The sequence below is a fragment of the Cinclus cinclus genome, chromosome 11 (assembly GCF_963662255.1).
Source record: "Cinclus cinclus chromosome 11, bCinCin1.1, whole genome shotgun sequence".
Taxonomy (NCBI): Eukaryota; Metazoa; Chordata; class Aves; order Passeriformes; family Cinclidae; genus Cinclus; species Cinclus cinclus.
In genome coordinates this window covers 8,301,472-8,325,805 of record NC_085056.1, presented here as the reverse complement: position 1 = coordinate 8,325,805, position 24,334 = coordinate 8,301,472, and the positions used below count along the sequence as shown (strand labels likewise).

The window sequence follows — 24,334 nt, the reverse complement described above, 5'->3', positions numbered from 1 at the left end:
CTAAAGCTTGTCAATGAAAAGCAATGTGTTAATCGCTGAAGTGCTGGGCTCAGCTTTATGCCAGCACAGGTGTGAAATGGAGTGGGAGAGGGGTGAAGGCCCCTGGCTGACTCATGTACCACTCCACATTCCCAAATCCAGGGCTGGGGGCAACAGAACATGCTGCACCCACCCCAAAAAACCCTCCAGCAACCAGCCCGTGCAGCCCAGTTCTCTCCAGTGTGTCTGTGGTGGTGGCTGTAACCGGTTTCTTACGCACTCTGGTGGGTTTGGGGAGTGCTGTCCTAAGGAGATCCCGCTGGGAAAAGCCGAGGAGCCGGTCTGGTCTGTACCATGCTTTGCCTTTGATAACCCCCTGACTCTTGGGTGTGCTTCATCCTCACCGCGCCTGCTCTCTGCGCTACGCGGCTCCCGGCTGAGAGACGGCCACGCGACCGGCGTGCGCACTCCGGCGTCGGCCTCGGCGCCAAACGTCGCCAGCCTCGGCACCTCCACAGCTTTTCCTCGGCCGTCTGACCTTATCTAGCCAAACAAAGGCCAAAAAATGAGCATTTGAGAGACCAACCAAATTTGGCAGGTATGAAGCTTCTCTTGAACTGAGAAAAAAACAAAAGAAAAGAAAAACCGAATTGAGAGTTGAAAGCAGCGGGGAACATGACACTTGGTTGACTTTGCCGTGAGCTCTTTCCACCACCATAAACCCATGTGGCGGACTTTGCAACTCTCTAACTGGTCTGGTTTTTTCATTCCTCTTATCTCTCTCTTTTTCTGTGTCCTTTTTTTGCATGACCTATAACCAAACAGCTGACTTCTCACTGTGTGTACATTTGGATGTATGGCTCTTCTGCTAATCTTCTTCTAGAGGCATGAGCTAACACCAGTGGTAGCCTGACTTCTAGTCTGGTTGTTCTTAGATGTTCTTTGTTATGTTTTTCCTTTTTATACTATTTTCTCTTCCTTTTTCACTTTTTTCCCTCTCTGCAAGACACTTTCTGTTGAGCCATCTTCCATGAGAACTAAAACAAAAAAGTTTAAAAATTAAAAGCTCAACAACAGACAACACTAAGCAAAATAACAAAACCAGGCAAAGGTCACGGCAAGGTCATTTCCAAAATTATGTCACCTTGATGTCTGCTTCCAACTCTAGATTAATTCAAGGATCTACCAGTCCTTGGTTAATGTATCCAACCAGTTGTGTGCCGCACACATTCGAGAAAGTGGAAAAACATTTTAGAAAAATTATTGAAAACATTTTAGAAAATCTGCATGAGCTACACCAACACGTAAATCTGATCAAAGGGCAAAAATAATTCTCCATCCATGCATGGTGCATGATGATTTCTGTGAGCTGGGATCCTGTAAATTAATGTTATGCAAAATCAGAACAGCTCTGTATTGTTAAATGCCCTTAAGTTACTAATTGTATGTCAACTGTAATAGGGATTGCATCTGTGTATGTATATGTTCAGCTGTATGTATACATAAATTTATTATGTATATTGTAGATTTTCTTTTTTGTTGCCTTCCTCCTTGATTTAGTTGTTTTAGATTTCCCTACATGTTGATCATCCCTGAGTTGCTGGCTTTGGCCTAATGTGATCTTTCCTGTCTATTGCAGAACCGCATGCACGAATCTCTGAAGCTTTTTGACAGCATCTGCAACAACAAATGGTTCACAGATACATCTATCATCCTGTTTCTAAACAAGAAGGACATATTTGAGGAGAAAATTAAGAAATCTCCACTGAGTATCTGCTTTCCTGAGTACACAGGTAATGAGAAATGTGGCTATACAGGAGTGCTTAGCAAAGAGACCACAGAGCTCTTCCCAGCCAGGCTGATGCTGTAGTGTATCACAGGCAATGAGGCTAAAGATGCAGAGCTAGAGCTCCCATTTGCTTCACTACAGGTTTTATTTCAGTATGTGCCAAAGGATCACCCCCACCATGATCCACTTAAAGCAGGAGGTTGACTTGACCCAAGTTCTTTGCTGGCAAAGGGCCACCACCACTGATTTGGGTGTCTGCTCTGCACCTCACCAGTGTTTGATGCCAAGCCAGCATCTGCAGGTGTGAGGCTGTAGTGCACTCCCAAACCCATGTGCACTGGCTCCCTGTGTCACACAGGATCATGAACCTTCTTGCAGGTCTCTCAGAAAGAGCAGTGGGTGTAACCATTATAAATGGGTCTCAAGGAGACCAACACACAGGGTTTGTTAGGCTGTCCTCAGGCTGAGTACAGCTTTGTTCTTTCATACCCAACCATGCTCACTTATGGCCACAACAAAAATCCGTCTGCAGTTCCTGGCCGCTTTCTCTACTTCCAGGCACTCTGGGGGCTGTAGAATCATCATGATCCTGGAAACATTCATGTCCAGGCTGGATGGGGCTCTCAGCAGCCTGACCTGGTTGAAGGTGTCCCTGCTCACTGCGGGGAGGTTAGATTAGATGACCTTTAAAGATCCTTTCCAACCCAGACCATTCTATGATTCCAAGATAGCCCTCCATGGGGGTAGCATGCACACAGCAGGTCTCACTGCTTCAGCTCAAGCAAGACATTTTCATTACACCAGTTGAAGAGTCCCCAGTTTTGCTCTGAGGTTTGCTGACATCAAGTGTCCAGACATGAAAAGATCAGTTAATTTCCAGTTAAGTGCAGGTAAAAAAAAAAGGTGTTTCATATTCTGATCTTCCCACACTTCTTAACCCATAGTGCAGGCAGAGGAGAGCCACAGTGAGCCATGCTCTGAGCTTTGCTGAGGAGAAGGAGGCCTTGATGACCCATGGAGTTGAGAGCAGGAGCAGTGTGGAAGGATGGGCAGTGTGCAAGAAGCCCCCACTCCTGCTGCCTGCCTGGCATCTGACCTGCTAATGATGGGAGTACATCACCCATGCAAAGGCTGCAGCTGCACCCCGCTGCTTCCCTCTGCATCTCGCCAGCTTCCACAAACCCTCATTACCATTCTGAGATGGCACAAAAATAAACTTTTGTCATCGTGAATTATTTAAACTCACCGGAGACTTCCAAATGAATCAAGCTGACAGACAGAGAAGCCAATCTCTTTGTCAGGAAACACAGTTGTGAACCAGGAGCACCAGGAGTGTCACAGTTCTGGGCAGGCCAACAAATTATTAACCAGAGCTTCTTATCTCTGAGCACTTGATTTTTCACTGTGAATAGACAAAAGTGATCCCTCGTTGCTGCTTTGAGCTGAATGGTCTGTGGCCATGGAGCTGAATAACTCCAGCTGAAGTCAGAACATCTGCAGGCTTCCTCTCCGGGGAAGATTTTGGTGTTTGTCACTGCCAGCACATTTCAGCCATCTAGTCATCTGCTTGGTCCAGACAGAACCAACATATTCCTGACACATTTGTCTGACAAAATCTAATCATGGAAATTTCAGTCTTTACAGCTGAGCTCACAATAATGCCTACCCCAAATTTTCCTGGTTGCAAATTAGATTGCTGTGTTTGGATGGCGTGTAGAGCAGCTCATCACCATCTTCTTTATAGCAGTGCTTCTGTATACTGGATGGTTTCTGTCATGTCCTATTCCTTCCCTTTTCTCAGTGAAGCAAACCTTCACCTGTCACTCCTTCCTGATCACATTTTGTTCACCTGGTTTTGTAGATCTTCACTCTTGTCTCCCAGAAACCTCAATCTGAAATAACATTCTTACTGAACCCCTGATGTCAGAGAGACTAGAACAAGAAGGAATGTCATTTTACATATCCCTTCCCAAGCTATCCCAGCCCAAGAGGGAAGTTCAGTGGGGGAAGCAGACATTCATACACATGGAGCTAAGTTCTTGGCTGATTAAACAGTGGAAAACAAAGCTTCTGTCTGGAGCAGTTCAGCTGTGAGTGAACGAAACCAAACTTCCCCAAGTCTCAGGGGACCCCAAAGGTTCTCTAAATTCCTTCAAGATGCTTTCCTGGAACCTGGGAGTTCTCACAATGCCAGAGACCCTCAAAAGATCTCCTGTCTCTCTTGTGCCATCAGAGAGGCAGGAAGTCTGACTGCTGAAAGTCCTTTTACTGATCCTACAGGGATCTGAGGTAAGGAGTTCTCTCACCCCCAGGTGTTCAGCAATGCTGTTACAAGTTAGCTGTGCCGGCATCCAGCCCAGGCTTTCGACCCAAGCACACACCTCAGCCTGCTCACCCCTGCTTTGCTGGCCACAGCCCACAGGATGAAATCCTCGTGGCCTCATGAAAAAGCAACATTATTAGAATGCTGCCCTGGAGTTAAAAAGAATTATTTGATAAAAGCCTATAAACTGAAAAAGCAGACTTTCAACATCACAAGTAGGTTCCACAAAGTGCTTTTAATGAAATTAAATTTCTGATGTCCATTAGTTCTGCTGACAGGGAATTATTAGAAGACTGCATCCACAAATTTGCCTGCTGTTTGCTAGACCACTGTTTCCATCCCCTTAATTCATGCATGCTTTTAACTAATCCACAATATTTAGTGAAGCAGCAGCAGAATCCATGGCTTGATTTAAACCAAGCTGGCATTAGTGATTCTCTCTGCTCTCCTAGACAGAATCAAGCATCTAAATCCTTATGTCTTTGAACAACCAACTTCCTGTTCATAAAATACCCTCCTGGTTGTGCTCATTGTGTGGAACTGATTCTTTACACAGCTCTTCATGGAAGAATCTGCTCCCAGAAAAAACTTTGCTTCTCTTACTTCACACTTTTTCTCAAGTCCCATGGCCTTCATGAACTTGTGTCTTCAACTAGCAATGTATGTGTGTGCAAGTGGGATTTCCTAGAGCAGCTGCCTTCCACCACAGCACATCTTCAGCCCCAGTAAGCTTCTCTCTAGTAAATAGCATTTCCCATCAGTAAAGCATCATGGAGAGAAAGGGACCCAAACCCAGTAGCAGTGTTACTGTTGTGGAGCCTTTTGGGGGTCAGGAAGGGCCTGGCAGTGCTGGGAGCTGCACTCCAGACCAGCCAGAGCTTTCATCAGCCTTGAGGAGGTGCCCAAGTGGAGCCATGTGTGAGCAGGGTCAGAGCTGGCCAGAGGAGAAAGGATCTCCTCATTTGCATGACTCCTTCTAAGCTTTTTTTAACACAAAATTTGAGGAATAATGAGGTTTGGAACAGACATCTCTATATATCAAAACAAGAAACTGCTCACAGTGTGATTTTAGTGGTGGCTGTAGCAGAGAGTACTGCAATCCTAATTCCTAAAAAGAAAGGGACATTCTGTATCAGTCTTTTGTTGGGTTTTCAGGTTGTTGGGGGGTTTTTTGGTTTTTTTATGGTTTGTTTTTTTTTTTTTTTCCTGAGAAAAGCCCATTTTTCTCTGTAACAAAGGCTGGATCTTTTCATGTCCCTTTCTCTGAATGATTTAGGGAAAGGAGGGCACAGATACCAATACTGTCCTCAATTCATGTTAACTCTTCCATCAAAAACTGAAGCTTTAATAAAAAAAAATCTAAAAAGGGAAAAAAGCTAAGCCTTTTCCCTAGGTCAAACACTTACTGCATTTCTGGCAGGTTTCTTCCCTTTTTGTCACCATGATGTGGAATTTCTTCCATCACAGCCTGTTTAACACTCAGCTCCCCCATCCATTTCATCTCCATAGACTATAAACAGCAACTCAGAGTAAAAATATAGCTGAGCTGACAGTCAGGGAGCGTGTCCTGCCTGGCAGCAATCCTGGCTGGTAACAGTGCCCATCCCTGAGATGGAGAGAGGGCACCTGGACTGCAGCAGCCTCACGCAAGCTCCCCACATCCCCACAACGAGGTGTTTGCAGGCACCCTGTGGATTCCAAGTCATGGGGCTGCTTTAACCCCCTCTTTGCCCTTTGCTGTCTGCTCTCCTGCAGGTCCCAACGCTTTCACGGAGGCGGTGGCGTACATCCAGACTCAGTACGAGAGCAAGAACAAGTCTGCCAATAAGGAGATCTACACTCACATCACCTGTGCCACCGACACCAACAACATCCAGTTCGTCTTCGACGCTGTCACGGATGTCATCATCGCCAACAACCTGCGGGGGTGTGGACTCTACTGAAGCACCCTCCTCCCTCCTCTCCTGGTACCCGCCCGGAGCATCCTCCGGTGCTGCGGACAGGTCCTCCCTTTCCTTGTTTTTTCCTCCTCAGAAGATGACAAGGAAGAAATACATAATTCCCTCCTCCTGTCCCAGAAAACTCTGCAGCAAGTTCTGCTTTCCCCAGACCTGTTTTATTTTATTTTATTTTGGCTCATTCTTGGTTCATTCCCTTGCTGCCCCATTCTACTCCTCCGTTCCAATTCACAGTGTTGTGCAGGGAGCTAACGCGTTTCCCACAAAGTGCATTTCAACTGCCAAAAGACAAAAATACTTCAGTTTTAAAGAGAGAAAAAAATCAAAGCCTTAAAATACTGGTCAGAAACAGTGTAGTTTGGAACCAAAACTCTTCTTTTTTGCTTGAAAATTAAGGGATATTGTTCATTCTCCTGGTTATTTGCTTCTTTTTTAAACACTATTCCTTTGGGAAGTGCTAAATACAACCCGATCATTTTGAGGGTACCCTACAGCTCCAGTTCTGACCCCAGAGCTGGAGGGTTTGGTGTTGAATGCAGCCACCATAGCTTGGATTTGTACATTCTCCTTTTTTCCAGCTATTTGAACAAGTAGAACAGCCATATCGAGTTCTGCTGGTGTCTGAATAACAGGGACACAGTAACAAAGCCTACTAAGCCTCCTCTAAAAGCATTCTCTACTGGTAGCAGTTTTACCTCAAGTTTTTCAAAATTAATGATAAAGTGTATCTAGTGGTTGCTGTAACTGATTTCTGAGGCACTTCCATGGAGGCCATGGAGGCACTGGGCTGTAATCCCTGGATTGTAGGCAGTGAAGATGCCCCAGGAATGGTGTCCTGATGGAGACTCCACACTCACTGGCATCCTGACAAGGAATCCAGCCTGGGGACCTTTCCCACAGCACCTCCCAGCCCTAGTGATTCAGCAGATCCTGCACACATGCAGCATCACTTTCCAAACTTCAGCCTTGAAATGCTGGGGTGCATGAAAAATATTTAGCCCTGGCTTCTTGTGGCAGAGTCTGACCTTGAAGTGTCTGAGATGGGGAAAGGTGCTTTGGGAAACCTCCCTGTGCTTGGGTGGCAGCAAAATGTGCAAGAACCTTGTGGCCCTTCATTGCCCCTTGGGCATCTAAACCCCTTGAGAAACCCAGCCTTGTGCTCTGAGCCTCCTTGGCTGGGCACAAGCCAGTGGCTTTCCTGTCACCTCCTGCCTGAGCATCCCAGAGAAACAGCTCCAGGGCTGGTGTCTCCAGTTAGGGCATCTCTTTACCAGTGTCTCTACTGAGATGGATGGTTAACACTGGCAAAGGAGAGCTCAGGGAGCTGGTTTGAGTCAAGAGATGGAGTAGGAAGAGAAGTGCAAGGAAAGGAAGAAGGAAGGGCAGGGAGAGGAGAGGGAAGGGCAAGGGTAGCACCCAGCACAGCAAAACTGGGGGCTCAGAGAGCACAAATGGAGGTAGGTTGAGGTACATGTGGCCACCACCAAGAACTCTTGGTGCTTCTGAGTTGAAGGCAGAAGAGAATATGAGAGGTGGGGGTGTCACCTCTGTGGACATGGAGGGACTCTTAGAAGCCCACCCAAAAATCTTATTTGTTGTCTGGGTGAGGCAACCACCTCAGAGGTCCCACTCAGGGCCCACCTCACCTGGGGACAGGTGGGCAGTGTTAATCCCTGCCTCTTCTCTGCCTCTCTTAAAAGTCCATTATCTTGAAAAACATGAATCTTTGCAGCCTGGCCAGAAGTTCAACTGTCCTGTCTTGGGAGCCTGATCTAGGAGTGGCTTTCAGGTCTCAGGAGGTCTCTGCGGGGCTGTGGTTGAGATGGACAATATCCCTTCTCACTGTGCCTATTTAGAAGATAAGGTGTGAGAGCACCCCAGAGTAGCACAGCCCAAAGGGGAGGGGCCAGGTGAGCGTCAGGGTGCAGGAGGCAGTGACAGAACACATGAGGTGGCACAGGAGGGAGAAGACAGTGGGAGAGGCTTAGGGAACATTTTGGGAGAGAAGCTGCAGAAGGGAGACAAGGCAGATTGAGACAGCAGGGAGGATGGGAAGAGAAGGGCAGCTGGGAGCCAGAGGAGAGTCCCCATCAGGGGTTGTGCTCTGCCAGGACAGTATTTGTGGGACATTTGTGACAAATCCCCAGCCAGGGATGAGCACCTGAAGCAAGCAGGATTGGCCTGCAGAGGAAAACGAGGTCTTTGTCACCCATCCAAGCAGCTACAGTCCAGCATGGATGGTAACTGTCAGTAACCCCTAGAGAGCATTAAATTATGCATTTACTGTTGTACAGCAAGGACCTGTTGCTGCTCTGCTGGGCACTAACAGCAATAACACAGCTCCCTGCCTCCCCTGCTCTGGCACAACCTTTCTCTTCACCAGCTCAGCCTTAAAATGCCTCGAGTGACATTGGCTCCTGCAAAGAGCTGGCCAGCAGAACCAGGAGCTCCTCATGCCACAGCCCACCCACACATCTGTCTGAGCCCCTGCAGTAGTACCCAGCATCCACGTGGATGTCGTGTCAAACCCAGGGCAGAAAAACCACACATTGGTTACATTTGGTACTTAACCTGTGTAACCACTGGACCCAGAGTACTGATGGCTGGTGCTGGCAGGGATGCAGGTCTTTTATTAAGCTCTGCAAGAAGACTTTGATCAGAAGCACTGGAGTTTTGGAGATTTTCCTCTTCCCACCCCTTTCTGTGGATGATGTTTTATCCAAGGAAATAAGTAACAGAAGCTGTTCCCAGGGAAGGCAGCACCACACCAAGGCTTTGTGAGCTCCCATAAAGCATAAGGAATATTAGCACACAGGAATATTTTTGGTAAAGAAAATTTAAATTAACTCAACTCCAAACTGTCAAATGCAGTCAAGTGGCCAGTGCTGGCTCAGTGGGCTTTACCACTCTTCAGGCTGGATTCAGGTAACCCATTCCCAGCTTTGCCAGCTGGGGGGGTCCAAGCCCACTCTGCAGCTCCAGCAGGTCCCTGGCACATTGGTGACCATCAACAGCTGGTGCCCCATGGGGAGAAAAGGCAGAGGAAATGTTGCCACACAGAGCCTCTTCTTTCACTTTCTTTGACATATTGTGTGTCTAAAGCTTCATCTCAGCTGCTGCTGCTGACATTCCCTCCCTCACACAAGTGTCATGAGGATTCACTGACAAATGTTGGAAACAGCCTTTGGAAGATGAAATGCTTCCAGTGTTAAACACTACTATTTCTCCTGCTTGATGGTCATGTATAGATTTGTGTCTCCAGAACTCTTATTACTCACTGCTGGCTTCTGCATCCTCTGAAGCCCTTCCTGACAGATGTGCCTTCCAAAAGCAATCTTTTGCCCCGTGCTTTTTCTAAACACCAGCAATTCTTGCAGCGGTTGACTAAAAAGTACCTTGAAATACATCACCTGCTTTCAAAAACCTTTTCTTAACAGCCTCTTATGCTTTGCAATAGCCACACTCTGAATCCAGACCCTTGGAGATCCAGAGCTGTGTTTCATTTGCAGTCTCCACATAGCAAGGATATTGCAACTGGTACTGCTTCATCAGAAATCCTACCAGGGCATGGAGGATAGATTTTAAAAGCACAATATTGAAACAGCTATGTATACACCCTGCTGCCCTTCAAAGGTAATGTGAAAATTTGTAGGGAAAAAAAAAAAGCCTTTTTTGGGATGCAGAAGGTTTTTAACGACCCAGGTCACTGTTCCATCAACAGAGGCATCCGAAGGGATGTCAGCATTGAAAGTAGCGTTAGCAACTCTTGATGAGCTTCAGACAGCAGCAGAAAGAAACAAGGAAGCTCCCTGTCGGCTTGCTTCCTAGTCAATGAGAGGGTCAGTTGTGGAGCCATGAGACCACAAAAATGCAAATAGCTTCTTTATTTAAACAACGATTTCAATGAAATAGAGAAACCCCTACAAGCAAAGTCTTGCAGCGCTGCCGGACTGATTTGCAGAGCTCCTGGGAGGATGCAGTAGCTGGGCTGGTTGGGAGCACGAGCAATACCACGTACTGGGGAAGCACATACTAAAATACAGCTCCAGACTGCCAAAGGCAGTTTTTAATCTTGCATACTGAAGTGGCACACAGTCTGGTTTTCACAGGGGCCGGAGGAGCCCGGCAGGACAGCGGGAGCGCTCGCGCGGCCATCTGGCCCTGCCGAGTGCGGAGCATCCCTGCTGCCCTGCGCTCCCGCCGCGCCTGCATGGCCACATTCCTGCTGCCTGCCCAGAAACGCTTCAACTACATCTCCCTCAGGACTTCTGTACCGGAATTAGCTCCTTGCCTTCAGTCAGCTTTCCTGGATGGCCGGCCAGCCTGTCCCTCCATGGAGGGGAGAGCAGCCTCAGGAGGAGCCTGCCGTGTCTCCTCTATTGATGTGATTTTGTTTTACAGGACACTAAGAGTATTAATGAGGGCAGTCTTTAATGTATGTTAAAACATATCTGGTGGGTTTCATCTATCATGGCATGAGCCCAGTGCTTGTCTGCAAGGGAACAGATGTTGTTCTCAGTCCAGGAGTGCAATCTCCAAGAGGTCAGGATGTGATACAGAAGATGTCCTTTTGCAAGAAGGTCCCCATGTGCCCAGCCTCACTGTGCAGCTCAACATCACTTCTGGGGGATTTGCAGTCAGTGCTGGGAAAGGGACCAACCTTGCACTGTTAGTTTGTGTGACATGTCCCAAGCTTTTTGTGGTCAAAAAGTCTGGCACCAGGGAGAGCTGATGAGTTCCTAGGAAGAAGGATGATCATCTGTCAAGTCAGTTAGAGAAGCTTAGTCCCAGTGTGCTTGGGTGTTTTCATGTTTTGTCTTCAGGCTTACCACCAAAAACTCCACAACCATTTCCAAGGAGACTAAAGCACTTATTAGTGATCTGACACTGGACAAGTCAAGGTTAGTAGAAATGGTGTTACTGAGCATCACCCTGAGCACCCAGACCCATCACTCACTCACATCCCCAGTGCACACATGAGAAAGCAGAGGCATGATCCAAGTGGCACAAAATTGCAGATCATGGTGTTGCCTCTACCACCCTGCAGGAAAGAGCAGGCAAACACACCCCAAGGCTCCTGAGACCTGAGGGTACCATGTCATTTCTGAGCTCCAGCTCTGACACAAGATAATTGATGCTGACAGATATAGGTACATGACCTATATAGTTATAGTGAGAATGTGGCTATGGGAAGGGACTTTGCACAGGACCACTCATGCCCCAACCAGCAGCCTGTGTGCAAACACAAGACAGTACAACCCTTAAACACTGATGCCTTAGTGAGAGGAGGACCAAAGCCTCCAGCTGGCACCCTGCAGGCAGAGGGAAAGGGAGCTGGATTCAACAAAGAGCTCCCATCTCCCCAAGAGGGCAGCTCTGTTCATGGACACTGAGTGCAGTAGGCACAGGGAGGAGAGACCAGGAGAAGAAGGAGAGGGCCAGGGAGCTGGCTGGTTGCTCACAACCCCAGGCCCTCTTCCACCCCATGTCTTGGAAATTCAGACCCAGTCCTGACTGTAGTGCAGGCAAACAGCTCCAGAGCTAAAGCTGCTGCTCCAGGTGGGGAGAAGAGATCGTGGCAGGTAAAACACCATTTTCAGCAGTGCCTGAGTCTCACCAGCTTTTCCAGTGCTGGACCAACCTGGTGGTGCTGGGCAAGCAGATAGGGTGGCTTAAGCACCAGCCATGGCCCTGCTAATTAGCCCAGTCCCTAATTTATGGTCCTCAGCCCTATTCCCCCACCTCCTTTTTCCCACTTCAGCTCAACAAGGGAAGAGTGGCCATCACCCTGCCTCTGGGCTCCCTGCTCCCCATCACATTTCCCAAAGGATCACCGGAGGCCATCACCATTTTCCTTGTCTGGTTTCCCACTGAATCATTTCTCCTGCATGTTTGATGGCCCAAACTGTATTAACTGTAATTTTGTACGGAGAGTGACTGTCCATTGGTTTAATAGAGCGTTAGTTATTGTAATAATTTATTGGCTGTTGGTAATGTATTTATTAGTTACAAAATGTTAATAAAGTGCCAGCTCTTTTCTAGTGTGAGAGTGGTTTTATTGTGTCTCCCTTGAGCTCGTCCAGCTTCTCAAACTTATTATTTAACCTTATGGCTGCTCCACAAGCAGTTGCACAACACACAGCACCAGCTGTCTGCTAGAGCCTCATCCACCTGGAAATAAGGAATTTAAAAAGGATATAACCAAAAGATACTTCATTTTATGTAAGTATTTGGCAGGAATTTTTCTTCCTTTGCTCACCAGAGGCAGCAGCAGAGCAGAGCATCCTTGCTGCCCAACTGTTTCTTCCACCACGTCAGTTACAAATCCTTCACAAGTCACAAGCTTTGCTTTTCCACTGTCTCTTTGTGTGAGCACAGAGTCAGAAGACCCATTGCTGGTTCAATTCAGTAAATGTTGTGTTCTTCTTGCAGCACAAAACATGGAGCACCCCTCCCTCCCTTTTAAACAATGCTTGAGCCAGTTTGTTCTTTTATGTTTAAGGATATTCCATTATTTGGGGCATAATATAGAAGTAAGGAACTTGAAGAAACCAAGAGAAAATTTTCTATAAATCTCATCAAAGGAAAATGAACCACTGCTCCTATTGACTTCACCAGCTTCCAGTGATGTGGCTTCAGCTGGACCCATCCTCAGACAGGAATTCCCATGTGGCCTATCCTATGAGTCAGACAGAACTACAGGCCAGCCTTGTGAAAAGCAAATGGCTGAGAGGGAAAGGATTTTGCTTTGTGTATTGATACTGGGGATTTTTAAAACTTCCTCCAGGACACCATCCTGCTCAGATTCTGCCTGGGTATTCAGAACCCTGAAGTCATCAGGGTTATTTTACCTGAATGGGAATTCTTATTTCCCTGGACAGAAGCTCTATTTCAGCTGCTTTTCCACCAACACCATCACTTCTTCATTTAAATATAATACATATATGGACAGCACCAGAGATGCACAAGGAAAAGCCCATCCTAACACTCTCCATGAAAATCTCAAGGCCCAGCAATTTCACAACAGCCACAAGTCAAGAAGAGCCACATCCTTTTGTGGCAGTTTCTGGTTTCCCTATGAATAAGGCTTTTTTTTTTATTTCAAGATAAGGATCAAATTGAAGTCCCAAGGCTTTGGAAAGCGCCTGCTTGGCATCCCCAGCTACTCTTTGTCAAGGAACCGACAGTGCAATCGGGAAGCCTTTCAAGATGAAATCAGACAGCTGCTAAATTTTGCATGCAGAAGCTACCATTGAAGTGGAGCTAATAAAATGACTCACTAATAAAACATTCATGGAAAACTGCAAAATGTGCAATTGGGTCATCATTTCATTAGCAAACACACGTGTTCTCGTGAACCTTCAGTGAGTCTGGATCCCCCTTTGCTGCACCTCCAAAAAAAAGGAGCTGTGGGGGAACACTGTGGGGACATGTGTGCTGCAGGAGGGTTCTCCTCCCACTGCAGAGCCTCCCGTGTACACATCTTTCCAGGAGATTTCCACAAGGATTTTGTGAGCAGCTGTGTTCCCAGCCACGCTTGAGGCAGTCGAGCCAGAATTAGGGGGCTCATCCCCAGCAGGGATTACAGGAAGGGGCAACAGCTTCAGGCTTCACCAAGCCCTGGGTTTGCTCCAGAAGCTTTACAAGTTCAGTAGAAACGAGGTGGATACAAACAATCAAAGGGACACAGGGACTTCCTGAAATGTCCCCTAGAGCTGTCAGTGGGCGAGCAGGGAATGGCTTTCTGGTGATTCTAAGAGCAAGTTAATGATGGAGAAACTGCTTGGGAGCTCTTGGAGGGCCAGATCTGTCCTGTCCATTGGCACCTTCACAGTAACAGTGAGTGCATGCACCTGCATGGGAACACCTGCTCTGTGGGGCCCTGTGGCAGCCACTGGGGCACAGGACAACCTCACCTCACCTCCTCCTGTTCTGCTGTCTGCTCTCCACTTCTAAGAAACTTTGGTATCATGGGGGGAAAATACTGTTTATGGGTTTTGTTCTCATGTAAATCGGAAAAAAAAAACCAAAAAAACACCCAACAAAACTACATCTTTTATAAATTTACCTTTATGCTCCTACCAAAGCTTTTCCAAGCTTAAAGTCTCCCTGGAGCAAGCCCAGAACTCTCAGGAGAGCTGGGAAATGGGCTGACAGAGGCACCTGTACTGCTTACCACCATGACAGGACCTGCCCCAACCTCTGGGCAATACCTTGGCACTGGTTTCACTACAATGACACCACTCAGTGCCAAGTACCCTTCCAGGCAGATCCATAGGACCACCCTGGGATGGCCAAAGTCCCCTCCATCCCAGTCCCCATGCCCAGTGTGTCTGAGCTGCTGGCTGATGCTTTATTTGGGCTCTCCAAAGGATGCTTCTGGGACACCCAGTCCCTGAAGAGAGACAGGGCCCTTCCCCTACTCCTTTGGTGAGGCAGGGGAGCAGCAAATGACTTTTTCCCTGCTCTTCCTTGAAGTTTCAAGTATCTGCCCTGCCAGAGTGGCCCCACAGGGATGTGGGAGAGGATCAGCTGCAGCCTCACACCTGCCCTGGCCTCCAGCCCAAGAAGAGCACAATACCCCATTTCCTCCACCTTTGTAACCAGCTTAAATTTACCACTGTCTTATTATAGAGATTTTTTTTTTTTTGCTTTCTAACCGTTTCAGTTCACAAAGATGTTCTCCTCTCTTCTAACTCTGTCTTTGCCTTCCTCTCTCCCCTCTCCTCCCTCTGTGCTCCCCTTTGCAGAACCGCATGCACGAATCTCTCATGCTCTTCGACTCCATCTGTAACAACAAATTCTTCATTGATACCTCCATCATTCTCTTCCTCAACAAGAAAGACCTATTTGCTGAGAAGATCAAGAAGTCACCTCTGACCATCTGCTTCCCTGAGTACACAGGTAGGTGCTGGAGCTGACACGGCACAGCTGCTGTGACGCCTACCCTGCGCCACCAGGGACAGGGGGACAGGGGGGACAGTGGGGACAGTGGGGACAAGGCACCTTTGGGGGATCCAGAAGCACTGCAAAAGCACCTCATGACCTGTGATGCAGCTCCAGCACTCCTCTCTTGGGCTGGGGCTGTGTCCTGGGTGGCACAGTTCTTGTGGCAAAGGTGCCTGAGCAGCTGGTGGGACAGAGAGGGGGTCAAGATGAATGGAGAGGAGCTGAAATGAGCCTGGGCACAGGGGGCTGTGGAAAGAAGAAGACTTGGCAGGAGCTGACTGGCCATCACTGGAGCCATCCTGTTTACTGGTGGCTCCTTGGAAGCTTCTGCAAGAGAAGCTAAGATCTGTGGTCCTCCAGGCTGCATCCTCCTGGGAGTGCCTTCACACTGGGTGTGGCTGGGGAGGAAAGAGCCCCTTCACAGCAGGATTCTGTGGAACCACAAGAGAATCATCCATTTTGTAGTGAAACCAACATGGCCTGACGAAAAGGATAAATAACCAAGAAAATGGGCAAGAATAGATACTTTGGAATTCTCTAAGGGAAAGAAAAAAGCCAGTTTAAATTCAGATTCCAGCATCCCCTACAGATACTGAGATGTCTTTCAACTGTTCCACCTAGAGCACATCCATCCTGGATGCCAAACCATGGGGACAAGGGAGTCCCCCAGTAAGGGGCACCCATTCCCCTGTGGCACAAGTGCACCAGCATTTCCACCACAGGCATTCAGGCTTCTCCATCCTGAAGGCACCAGCGCTTGTCTCACAGCCCCCTGGTAGAACAAACCAGACTGTCCCACATGTATGGCACAGCCAGGCTGCCCTGTGGATGGGGACAGGCTGGTGGCACCGGCCCAGCTTCCCTCTCCTTCATCCACCCACGGCATCTGAACGAAGGGAACCAGCGAGCTGGGAATGGAAAAGAAATCTCCAGATAATAGCAGCTCTTGCAAAGGCGATTTCAGGGGCGTAACTCAGCTTTGTGGCTTCCCACGAGGGCCAGCACAGCTTCTCTCGCTGCCATAAGCAGCTTAATGCAATAATGCACATTTTTCGGCTCAAACATCTGGCGCCTCTCCAGCCCACCTTCCCAAAGAAACCTCCCCGTCACGGAGCCAGCAGGCAGCACGTGTGTCCCCACAGGGCTCCTGGGCCACCACCACTCCAGTGCTGGGGTGAGATCCCACCCAGCCCAGGGGGGGCACAGAGGGGCTCAGCCCCACCAAGGGGGTACAGCCAGGGTCCGTGGGGGATTTCGGGGTGGCCACCAACTCTCCTGGCCATCCCTCCCCTTGCCTGGCCCGGGCAGACCTTTCCTCCCCAGGTGTTCCCCAGGGACACCCCCGAGCACCCAGCGGGCACAGCTGGGGGATCCTGCCCTTCCCAGGGGGAAAGGGAGATGGTGGAGCAGCGACACCTGGGAAGGAGGAGCCCTCAACAGGGCTCAGGTGTGATGAGTTTTGGGGGAAAACAGAGCAGGGGGGAGCAAAAGGGTAACGGGAGTGGAAAGGAGGGAGATGGGAGGAAAATGGACCTTGCTAAAGGGTGAAGGGGAGGTGGGAGAGGTGGAAATAAATCGTTTTGCCTGTTTCTGTTCCGATGAAAACACTTGGCAAGCAGCACGGGGCCGGGTGTGGGCAGGAGGGTGGTGGCCCTCAGCCCTGACCCCCGCTCTGCCCGCAGGTCCCAACACCTACGAGGATGCAGCTGCCTACATCCAAGCACAATTCGAGAGCAAAAACCGCTCCCCCAACAAGGAGATTTACTGCCACATGACGTGCGCCACAGACACGAACAACATCCAGGTGGTTTTTGACGCCGTCACCGACATCATCATTGCCAACAACCTGCGGGGCTGCGGCTTGTACTGAACCCCCCGGCGCCAGGAGAGAAAAGAAACATAAAAATAACAACAAAAAAAAGAAAAAAAAAAAAACCCCAAAGCAACCACACACAGACACACAGACACACACGCGCGCGGGGGGGAAAAAAAAAGAAAAGAAACAAACAGATTGAAGGAGAGAAAAAAATGTCATCATAATCATGTGAGTTGGTAAATAAAAAGGCATAAGGAAAAATTATATATATACGTATATATATATATAAAAATCCACACCCACGTTTTTAGGTTTTTTTTTGAACCCCCTTCTCCCATCAGGCTCCTCCCTCCAGTCCCCAGTGTCCCCACCTGGGGCACCCCGGGGCCAGGGGGGCTCTGCCCAGCCCAGCATCCCAACAACTCCCCTGGTACCAGGCAGGGAGAGGGGGAAAGGGCAGCGCCCGGCCTCACTCTGGGCAGGGGCTTCTCCTCCCGGCAGCCGTTTGACCATGGGCTGCTATTTTTTAATTATGATTATAACTCCTTATTGTGGGTTGTCTTTTTAAAATTATTATTAAGATTTTTTTTTTTTCCAGCATGGGCAAGGCCAGGCTGCCCCTGCCTGTCCCCAGCCTTGCTGCCGCCCTCAGAAACAAAAAGATTTTTCTTTTTTTTTTCCTTTTCTTTTCTTTTTGTTTTTTTAAAGAAAGAGGGAAAAATTTAAAAATTGCCCCCAGCCATATGTCACAGCTAAAAAGGGAAACATCTTCTCCCATTTCCCACCCTGACTGTTTGGGGGAAATCTGCAGTGGGGGCATCCTCCTCCTTCTCTCTTCCCAGGGTTTCAGGGAGGTTTAGGTCAGATTTTTTGAATTCTCACACCAATTCAGGCCAAAACCCTCACCAGCTGGTGCCGGCGGGTTTTTCCCATTTCTTCCCTCCTGGTTTAGCATCTCCCTGCTCCTGGTCACTGCTCACTCTCCAGGTCCATATCCAAAAGCACAGCTCAGCCCCCCCAGCCAGAGTCCCCCCTCATCCCTCCTTCAGGGCCGACCAGGGACACCAGGGAGGGCTATACAAATATATATATATATATATATTACTTTATTTTTTGTTTAGAGTATTTTTTTGTTTTGTTTTTATTATTTTAAACTCTTTCCAGTGAATGCTTTTTTGTGCTGCTTTTCTCTCCCCCTCTCCTGCCCCAGTCCTCTCTCCCTTTTAGTGAATGGTGTTTTCTCTCTCATGTGGGGATGTTTGTGCTGCAAAATAAGAAAAAAGGGAAAAAAAAAGCAAAAAAAATCTTAAAAAAACAAACTTAAAAAAAAGAAAGAATGAAAATAATTTAAAAATTTTAAAAAACACACACAAAACCACAAAAAATAATTTAAAAAATAATAAACAAAAATCGAATGTAGTGTTTACATTGAAGCCACTGTTTTCATGACCAATCCCTCATCATTTCTACTTTGATTAGTAACCAGACGTCTTCACAGTTTCACTTTTACAAGTTACCTTTGCTGAAGAAGAGCAGTCACACCTGTTCAAAAGAAAATGAATAAATAAAGAGGAAACTTAAAAAAAGATATTATATATATATATATATAAAAAGCGCCAGGTCTTTCTAAGCCTTTCTATTACCAATCAGTGAGGTTTCTGTGATATATTACACACTGCCAATCTCTTTCTCTGACTAATGGAAAAATTCATGTGTAGCTCAATAAAGAGAATGTTTGTCTGTACCCCGGGCTCTCCCTCCCGTGCCTCCGCCTCCTTCTTTCCCCCCTGTGCCTGCCTGCCTCCTTCCAAGAGAGGAAGAAGAAATGCCAAAAATCACATTTTGGGGGGATTTGCTGCTGGCAGCAGAGGGACAAGGGAACTGTGGATTGGTGCAACTATAGAATGGGTGTAAATCTTACGAAGCTCTCTGGTGCTACAGAACATCATTGTGAGCAAAGATCCTCCCAAAAAGACCACCCCAGGCAAGAAAGTATTTTTATTTCTTTAGGGAATGCAAAGCTAATCACTAGGGTGAGTCCTTCATTTATGGCAACATCACAAGTCCCACAATTTTCAAGTTTTTACCCCTAACATATAGAGGAAGGTTTTCCCAGAAAGTTGAGGTTTTCTCCCTGCTGCTCAAGCAATTCAGGGTTTGTTTGGATTTTCGGGTTTTTTTCCACAGTTTGGGTTTTTCCTGCACTCTCCTTCATCCCAGGTGCCCAGCTCCTATGCATGCCAGCACCGTGACCACAGGTGGGACACTTGGAGAGCCACAGACCCCTGGGCACAGCCTGGCACAGCCTGGCACGGGGCTGGGCACCACACCCAACATCCCCTCCCTTGCCACGGGAACGCTTCCAAACCCCACGGGACCACCCGGGGATGGAGCCATAGGCAAGGTGACCCAGGCATCCAGGGCCCCCCCATGCCACCCCTGGCATGTCCCCTGCCCAGCCCCAGGGAGGGAGGGGTGCTTGGCAGAGTCCTGCCCGCAGCAGCAGCAGCAGCTCCTGACCAACACGGCCTTTCCAAGGTCCCTGCTGTTTACAGCCACCAGAAGCTATCTTGGCACTGGGAAAGTCCACCAGGCCTCTCCTCAGATGACCTCCCTTTCCAGGGAGGCAGAGCCAGCCAAGAGGCCACCACTGGTCCTGTGCTCCTCTGCACAAACCAGCCTTTCACGGCTCAAGTAGGTCATTCTGCAGCGGTGCTGTGGGTAAAGGTGCCATCCAGTGGCTGGCCAGGGTCCACTCCTCAGGGAGCTGCTGGGAGAAGTCAGGAGGAAAAAACAGCCTAAGTCTCCAAAACATCCCCACCATGAGAAAACATGAGAAATCACACCACAGAAATTTACAAAGCATTTCCAACACTGATCAAGATTTTATTTTTGTTTGGTTGGGGGTTTTTAACAGTAAACAAAACAGCTGTGTCGAAAGCAAAACCAAAGATCTCAAAAAATTTTTTCTGAGGTTTACTAATAGCATTGCAAGGTAAGGCTTCCCAAAGAGTTTTATTGAAATAATTTTCACCTAAACATCGATGCAATTCCTCTCATTAAATTCACCTCCACCTAAAAAACAACGGTAAAAAAATTACCAACAATTCTAGATAATACTGGGCTCCTTCTAAAGGACGGTGAAACTAGAACTCACTCTTCAGAATTTTAAAAATTAAGTCACTGCCATGTAAAATTCAACTATGTAAGCTAGCGGCAGCAGCACCAAGGGGATCGCAAAAGTTCTTAAGAAAATCCAGGTTAGCAGGTTGGGCTGCAGCCAGCACAGGTCCAGCTGCCCCATTCCTCCAGTCTCTCTGAATAAACTCAGGGTGGGACTGTGGGGTTAAAAACGAAATAAAAATCAAGATACTGGAGCGATCTCCATGCCGTCCTGTCCATGTTGCGCTGGAGTCCAGGACAAACAGGTTTTACTTTTGACTCCCTCAGCTCAGGGCAACACTGTAACCTTACCTGGGGTACCTCTTCTTCGATGGAAACCCCTTCTCTGTCCCTCACTTGTTCCTGGACATAAAAGACAAAGGAAAAGTGTAGCCCTGGGGATGGACAGAGCCAAGCCTCTGCCAGGGCAGAAGAGCCCAGCAACAGTGGGAAGTATTTTATGTGGGAATCGGTGTGAATTGGCGCTTTGCTGCACAATTCATTAATTCAGGTTTTTCTGTGTTGTGTAGCCAGACAACTTCATCCAGTGTAAGAACCTCCCAGCAATGCTCCCCCAGCCCTTCAAGCTGCCCTACACGTCACCCTTGGCTGCTGAAGGAACAGGGACTAAGGAGGCTGCTCGCCTAACACCGGGCTTGCTGCAAGCTTCTAAGCTTCCTTCCCTGGGAGCAGCTGCCTCTATCTGGAGCAGAACATGCCCGTGCACTCCGTGACCTGCACCCATAGCTACCTCAGAACACACTTCCCCAGCCTCTGCTGTGCAGTCAGCCCCATAGCTCATGCCAGCTGCAGAAATCATGCCCGTGGTTTAGAAATTGCCGTTTGTTGTGGAGAGGATCAATGTCACATAGAAAATATTACAAAAAAGGTTAATTTGTCAGCTGTCCAAACATTATTAGACCACATGCTTTATACAGCAGAGAGGCAGCCAGCTCACTCGGCAGCACAGCCAGCTGAACTCTGAAGAGACACTTTCCCGCTGGTATAGAAAGCGCAGGGGTTTTTTTGTATTTAATTTATTTATTCAACGTTGCTCACGAGGAGGAGGAAGGAGGGGCAGCGAGCGCTAGGAGTTTTGCTGCATCTGAAGTCTCCGTTCGGCAGCGGCAGCGAGGGTCCTGCGGCGCAGGGTGACGGCGTCGGCCGCCGCTCCCTCGGGAAAAGGCTTCTCTGTGCTCAGCTCCTCATCGGAGGTTTTGTTTAAGTAACGCCTGAGGATAAAAAGGAAAAGATGAGTGAGCACAGCCCACCTTCTTCTGGCTCTGGAAAATGCATCCCTGCAGTCGGGGAGGGCTGGAAGGCAAACTAGCAGGAAAATGCCTCAATAGAAGTGCACACAGGTTATATGTGCTCCTAAGAAAAGCCCATGTCACCTACAACAGGCTCTGCAGAGCTGGCAGAAGCTCTTAGGTTTTGTGGAGGATCTTTGTGCCTGTGGGAGGGAGCCAGCTCTAAAGGTCAAGGCTGTCCTCTCATCTCAGAGCCATTCTCAGCAGGTGAGTTACTGACTCCCTCTGCCCCTGTTACTTCACTCCTCAGCCTCTGGCACTGTCCACCACAACAAGGCACTCCCTGATGGCAGCAGGTAAGCCCGTGACAGAAGGGGCACTAGGGCCTGCACAGTGTAAGGCAAGGTCAGAGGGCAAGGAAGTTGCTGCCAGAGTTAACGTCCCAGTGAATTTTTTACACTTTAATGGCAAAAGACAGTAGTTTGAAATTCAACAGCTCTTCAAACCAGTAAACCAGAAAGTTAAAACACTCTGTCTCCCTAAAAGACATCTTTTCAAACATCAAGGAAAAATTTAAGACCAAGAGCAAGTCTGTTTATAGACTTGTAAAAGGTGTCACATTCCCAGGTATTTATAAGGCATTTCAGTGTGGAAAAGAGCAGCAGTAGCTCTTTTGACAACACCAAAGGACCCAGAACTCAGTGGGGCTGTTGTAGACCCTCTCAGCAGTGTCCCTGTGATACAAAGGAAGGAAAAACACTTGTTAAAAACACTACAAAGTTTCTTCTACATCACCGAAGTGCTTTTCCTCCTCTGCTTAATCAGCAACTGGATGCTAGTAAAATCCACCAACGTATGTGGAATACCAGTAAAAAGGCAAATTCTACCTACAACAGCCATTACTGGTTGGGCTAAAAGAAACAGTTCAAGTTGGCCCCTCTCTCTTCAGCAGTCCTGACTGACTGGTGCTGAGCTCCTCTGGTGAGGTCTAATAAGGGTCACCTGTCCGTTCTGCACTGCTCTGGACTCTGTATCTGGAAAAAGTGGTGCCTGACAGGAATTTCAGTTGTAACAACACAGGCAGTGAGGGCTGACACCTTGTGCCAAGAGCCAAACTAAAGATTGCTAAAGGACTCGGCCCAAGTAACCTGTACTCAGTACATTCTTAGGCTAAAGACACTGAAGCTGGAAAAATGAGTCTTTGATTTCAAAGAGCTTTGGATGAAGCGCACAGGAAGCTGTGTGCATGTTGGGACACATGGTTCTGTTTCAGAGTTGGCTTTAGCAGTGTCAAATAGCATCCTAAGCCTGCTGTGGCAGATGTATTCATTCCTCTTACTGCTTTTCACATCAACCCAGGCTCTCAGTGGTCCAAATCCATTTGAAACCCATTCTGGGGGACTCCACCTGAGTGGCCAGGCTGGAGTTTCAGGCAGGAACGTACTTTCGAGCTTGTTGCAACAAGTCCTCCTTCCGCTGAACCAACATACGCTGCCTTTCATCGGCTGACTTGGAAAAGCGACTTCCCCTGGCCTCAAAATCTTCTGCTTCATTAGGTTCTGCTTCCATTTCATTGAATTCCACCATTTCTTCCAGTCTGGAGTTCAGTTCAAGTGGCACTCTCTCAGTCTAAGAGAAAAGGAAATAAGGCATACGTCTTTGCAAAATTTGGGCTTCTTTGCATCAAAACAAGCTACAAAGAATTGTCATTTTCTGAGGCACAGGTAGAAACCAGAGTCCCACCTGCTATACCCAATTCCCTTGGGTTCCTTTGAAAAGCCCAGCCAAAAAACAGAACAAAGCTATTTCAAACCATGCTCAAAGATCCTGTATCCTGTAACGCTGTACCTCTTATGCAAAGTTTGAATGTAATGTCAAAGACAAACATTAATTACTCATAATTAGTGCTCTCTGAAAATGGGGCATTTGAAAGTCAGATTCTGCAGCTGACTTGATAAGTGATGCAACAGTAAAGAGTTGAAAAAGCAGAAATCCACATACTAAGGAAAGAATAAAGTATTTGCAAAGATTATTTGTGCTCAAGAAGGGAATTTATGAGGCTTCGGTTCACTGGGTTCTGCAGCACCCAAATTATCCTGGTTTAGACTGCTGGAGCAAGGCTGGCAACTGTCCTGAGCACGGTGTGCCAAGAGAGAAGCTGGCAGCCCCCACATGGCAGCCCTCCCCCCTGACAGCCTGCTGATAACACTAACCCATAAACTGAGCTGATGGATCATGGCACCGGGCTCAGCAGCAGAGGTGAAACAGCACATCCTGATCACACCCTGCCACACAGGATCAGATCAGCCCACGGCGCACAGCCACGGCGAGAGCCAAGAGCGGTGGTGTCAAGAAACAAATCACCTCAGTGAAAGGCTGAAAGGTGCAGACATAATTTGGTATCCCAGAGGATGACTCAAGCCAGTGGGATGCTCCAAGGAAGTATTGGCCAAGACAGCTCCCACTGCCTGGTTTGGGGCCTTTGGCAGAGCTGTGATGGCCAATTCCATGGGATCGCTGCTCCAGCCCCAACAACCCAGACATGGCAGCATCACAGTACAGCACACAGGTTTAGGCAGCTGATGTGCAAAACAAGTTGAGTCATCCCAAAGCCCTAGAGACAGGCCAGTAATGCCATCTCCCCGACACAACGCCTTCAGAGAGCAAACACCAAGACAAATCAAGACAAATGTCACTTCCCATTAGGCAGGTGAGCCAAGCAGGAATCCCAGAGCCTAAGTCAGCACAGCACAGACACTGCAACCTCAGACACAAATATGGGTGTTCAGCCTCTCTCAGCAAAAACACCACTGCTGCAGTTTACCAAAGGGCACCAGTACGCACACGAATGCACTGGGATAACACAGGGGCACCACTGGACTGCCTCAAAGCACTGCCACATCCCTGAGCAGGGAGGGAGAGCCCCACAGAATGATCCAATGGATTGTACTTGGGGCCAAGATGACCTTGGCAGACCCAGTGGAACAGGTACAGAGCAACTCAGCTGCTGTTTCCAATTACGACACAGGTGAGCAGGGAAAAGGGAAGCTCTGCTGGGGGAAGCAGTGAGGAGGCCACTTATTGCAGTCAATGCTCAGACAAGATCAC

At 48.1% G+C, this 24,334-nt stretch overlaps 3 protein-coding genes across 8 annotated transcripts in view; 2 read left to right on the top strand and 1 right to left on the bottom strand.

Moving 5' to 3' along the window:
• LOC134048226 (guanine nucleotide-binding protein G(o) subunit alpha) overlaps window positions 1-6,034 on the top strand; it is a 129,423-nt gene extending 123,389 nt beyond the window's left edge. For all 4 annotated transcript variants that reach the window (XM_062499868.1, XM_062499865.1, XM_062499869.1 and 1 more), the window contains 2 exons: window positions 1,619-1,772; window positions 5,847-6,034. In XM_062499868.1, coding sequence (XP_062355852.1) covers window positions 1,619-1,772; window positions 5,847-6,034 — 342 coding nt within the window. The remainder of the gene's footprint in view (window positions 1-1,618; window positions 1,773-5,846) is intronic.
• A 1,486-nt stretch (window positions 6,035-7,520) lies between these two features.
• Window positions 7,521-18,574, top strand: LOC134048500 (uncharacterized). The gene is made up of 5 exons (XM_062500276.1): window positions 7,521-7,581; window positions 10,159-10,345; window positions 10,873-10,950; window positions 14,760-14,953; window positions 16,681-18,574. The coding sequence occupies exons 1-5, from the start codon at window positions 7,521-7,523 to the stop codon at window positions 16,866-16,868; spliced, it is 708 nt and encodes a 235-aa protein (XP_062356260.1). The 3' UTR covers window positions 16,869-18,574.
• Window positions 18,575-19,810: 1,236 nt separating this feature from the next.
• Window positions 19,811-24,334, bottom strand: part of AMFR (autocrine motility factor receptor) — a 30,222-nt gene continuing 25,698 nt past the window's right edge. For all 3 annotated transcript variants that reach the window (XM_062500318.1, XM_062500316.1, XM_062500317.1), the window contains exons 13-14: window positions 22,671-22,855; window positions 19,811-21,208 (exon numbers count right to left, since the gene is read on the bottom strand). In XM_062500318.1, the coding sequence (XP_062356302.1) occupies window positions 21,064-21,208; window positions 22,671-22,855 (330 nt within the window). In that variant the 3' untranslated portion in view covers window positions 19,811-21,063. The remainder of the gene's footprint in view (window positions 21,209-22,670; window positions 22,856-24,334) is intronic.

Bases quoted from the DNA above. Each gene is read 5' to 3' on its own strand.
- LOC134048500 (XM_062500276.1), top strand. From the start codon at position 7,521: ATGTGGCCACCACCAAGAACTCTTGGTGCTTCTGAGTTGAAGGCAGAA. The intron at 7,582-10,158 runs GTGGGGGTGTCA...TGGTTTTCACAG, and splicing joins GGCAGAAGAGAATATGAGAG to GGGCCGGAGGAGCCCGGCAG. The intron at 10,346-10,872 runs GTCAGCTTTCCT...TTTTGTCTTCAG, and splicing joins GAATTAGCTCCTTGCCTTCA to GCTTACCACCAAAAACTCCA.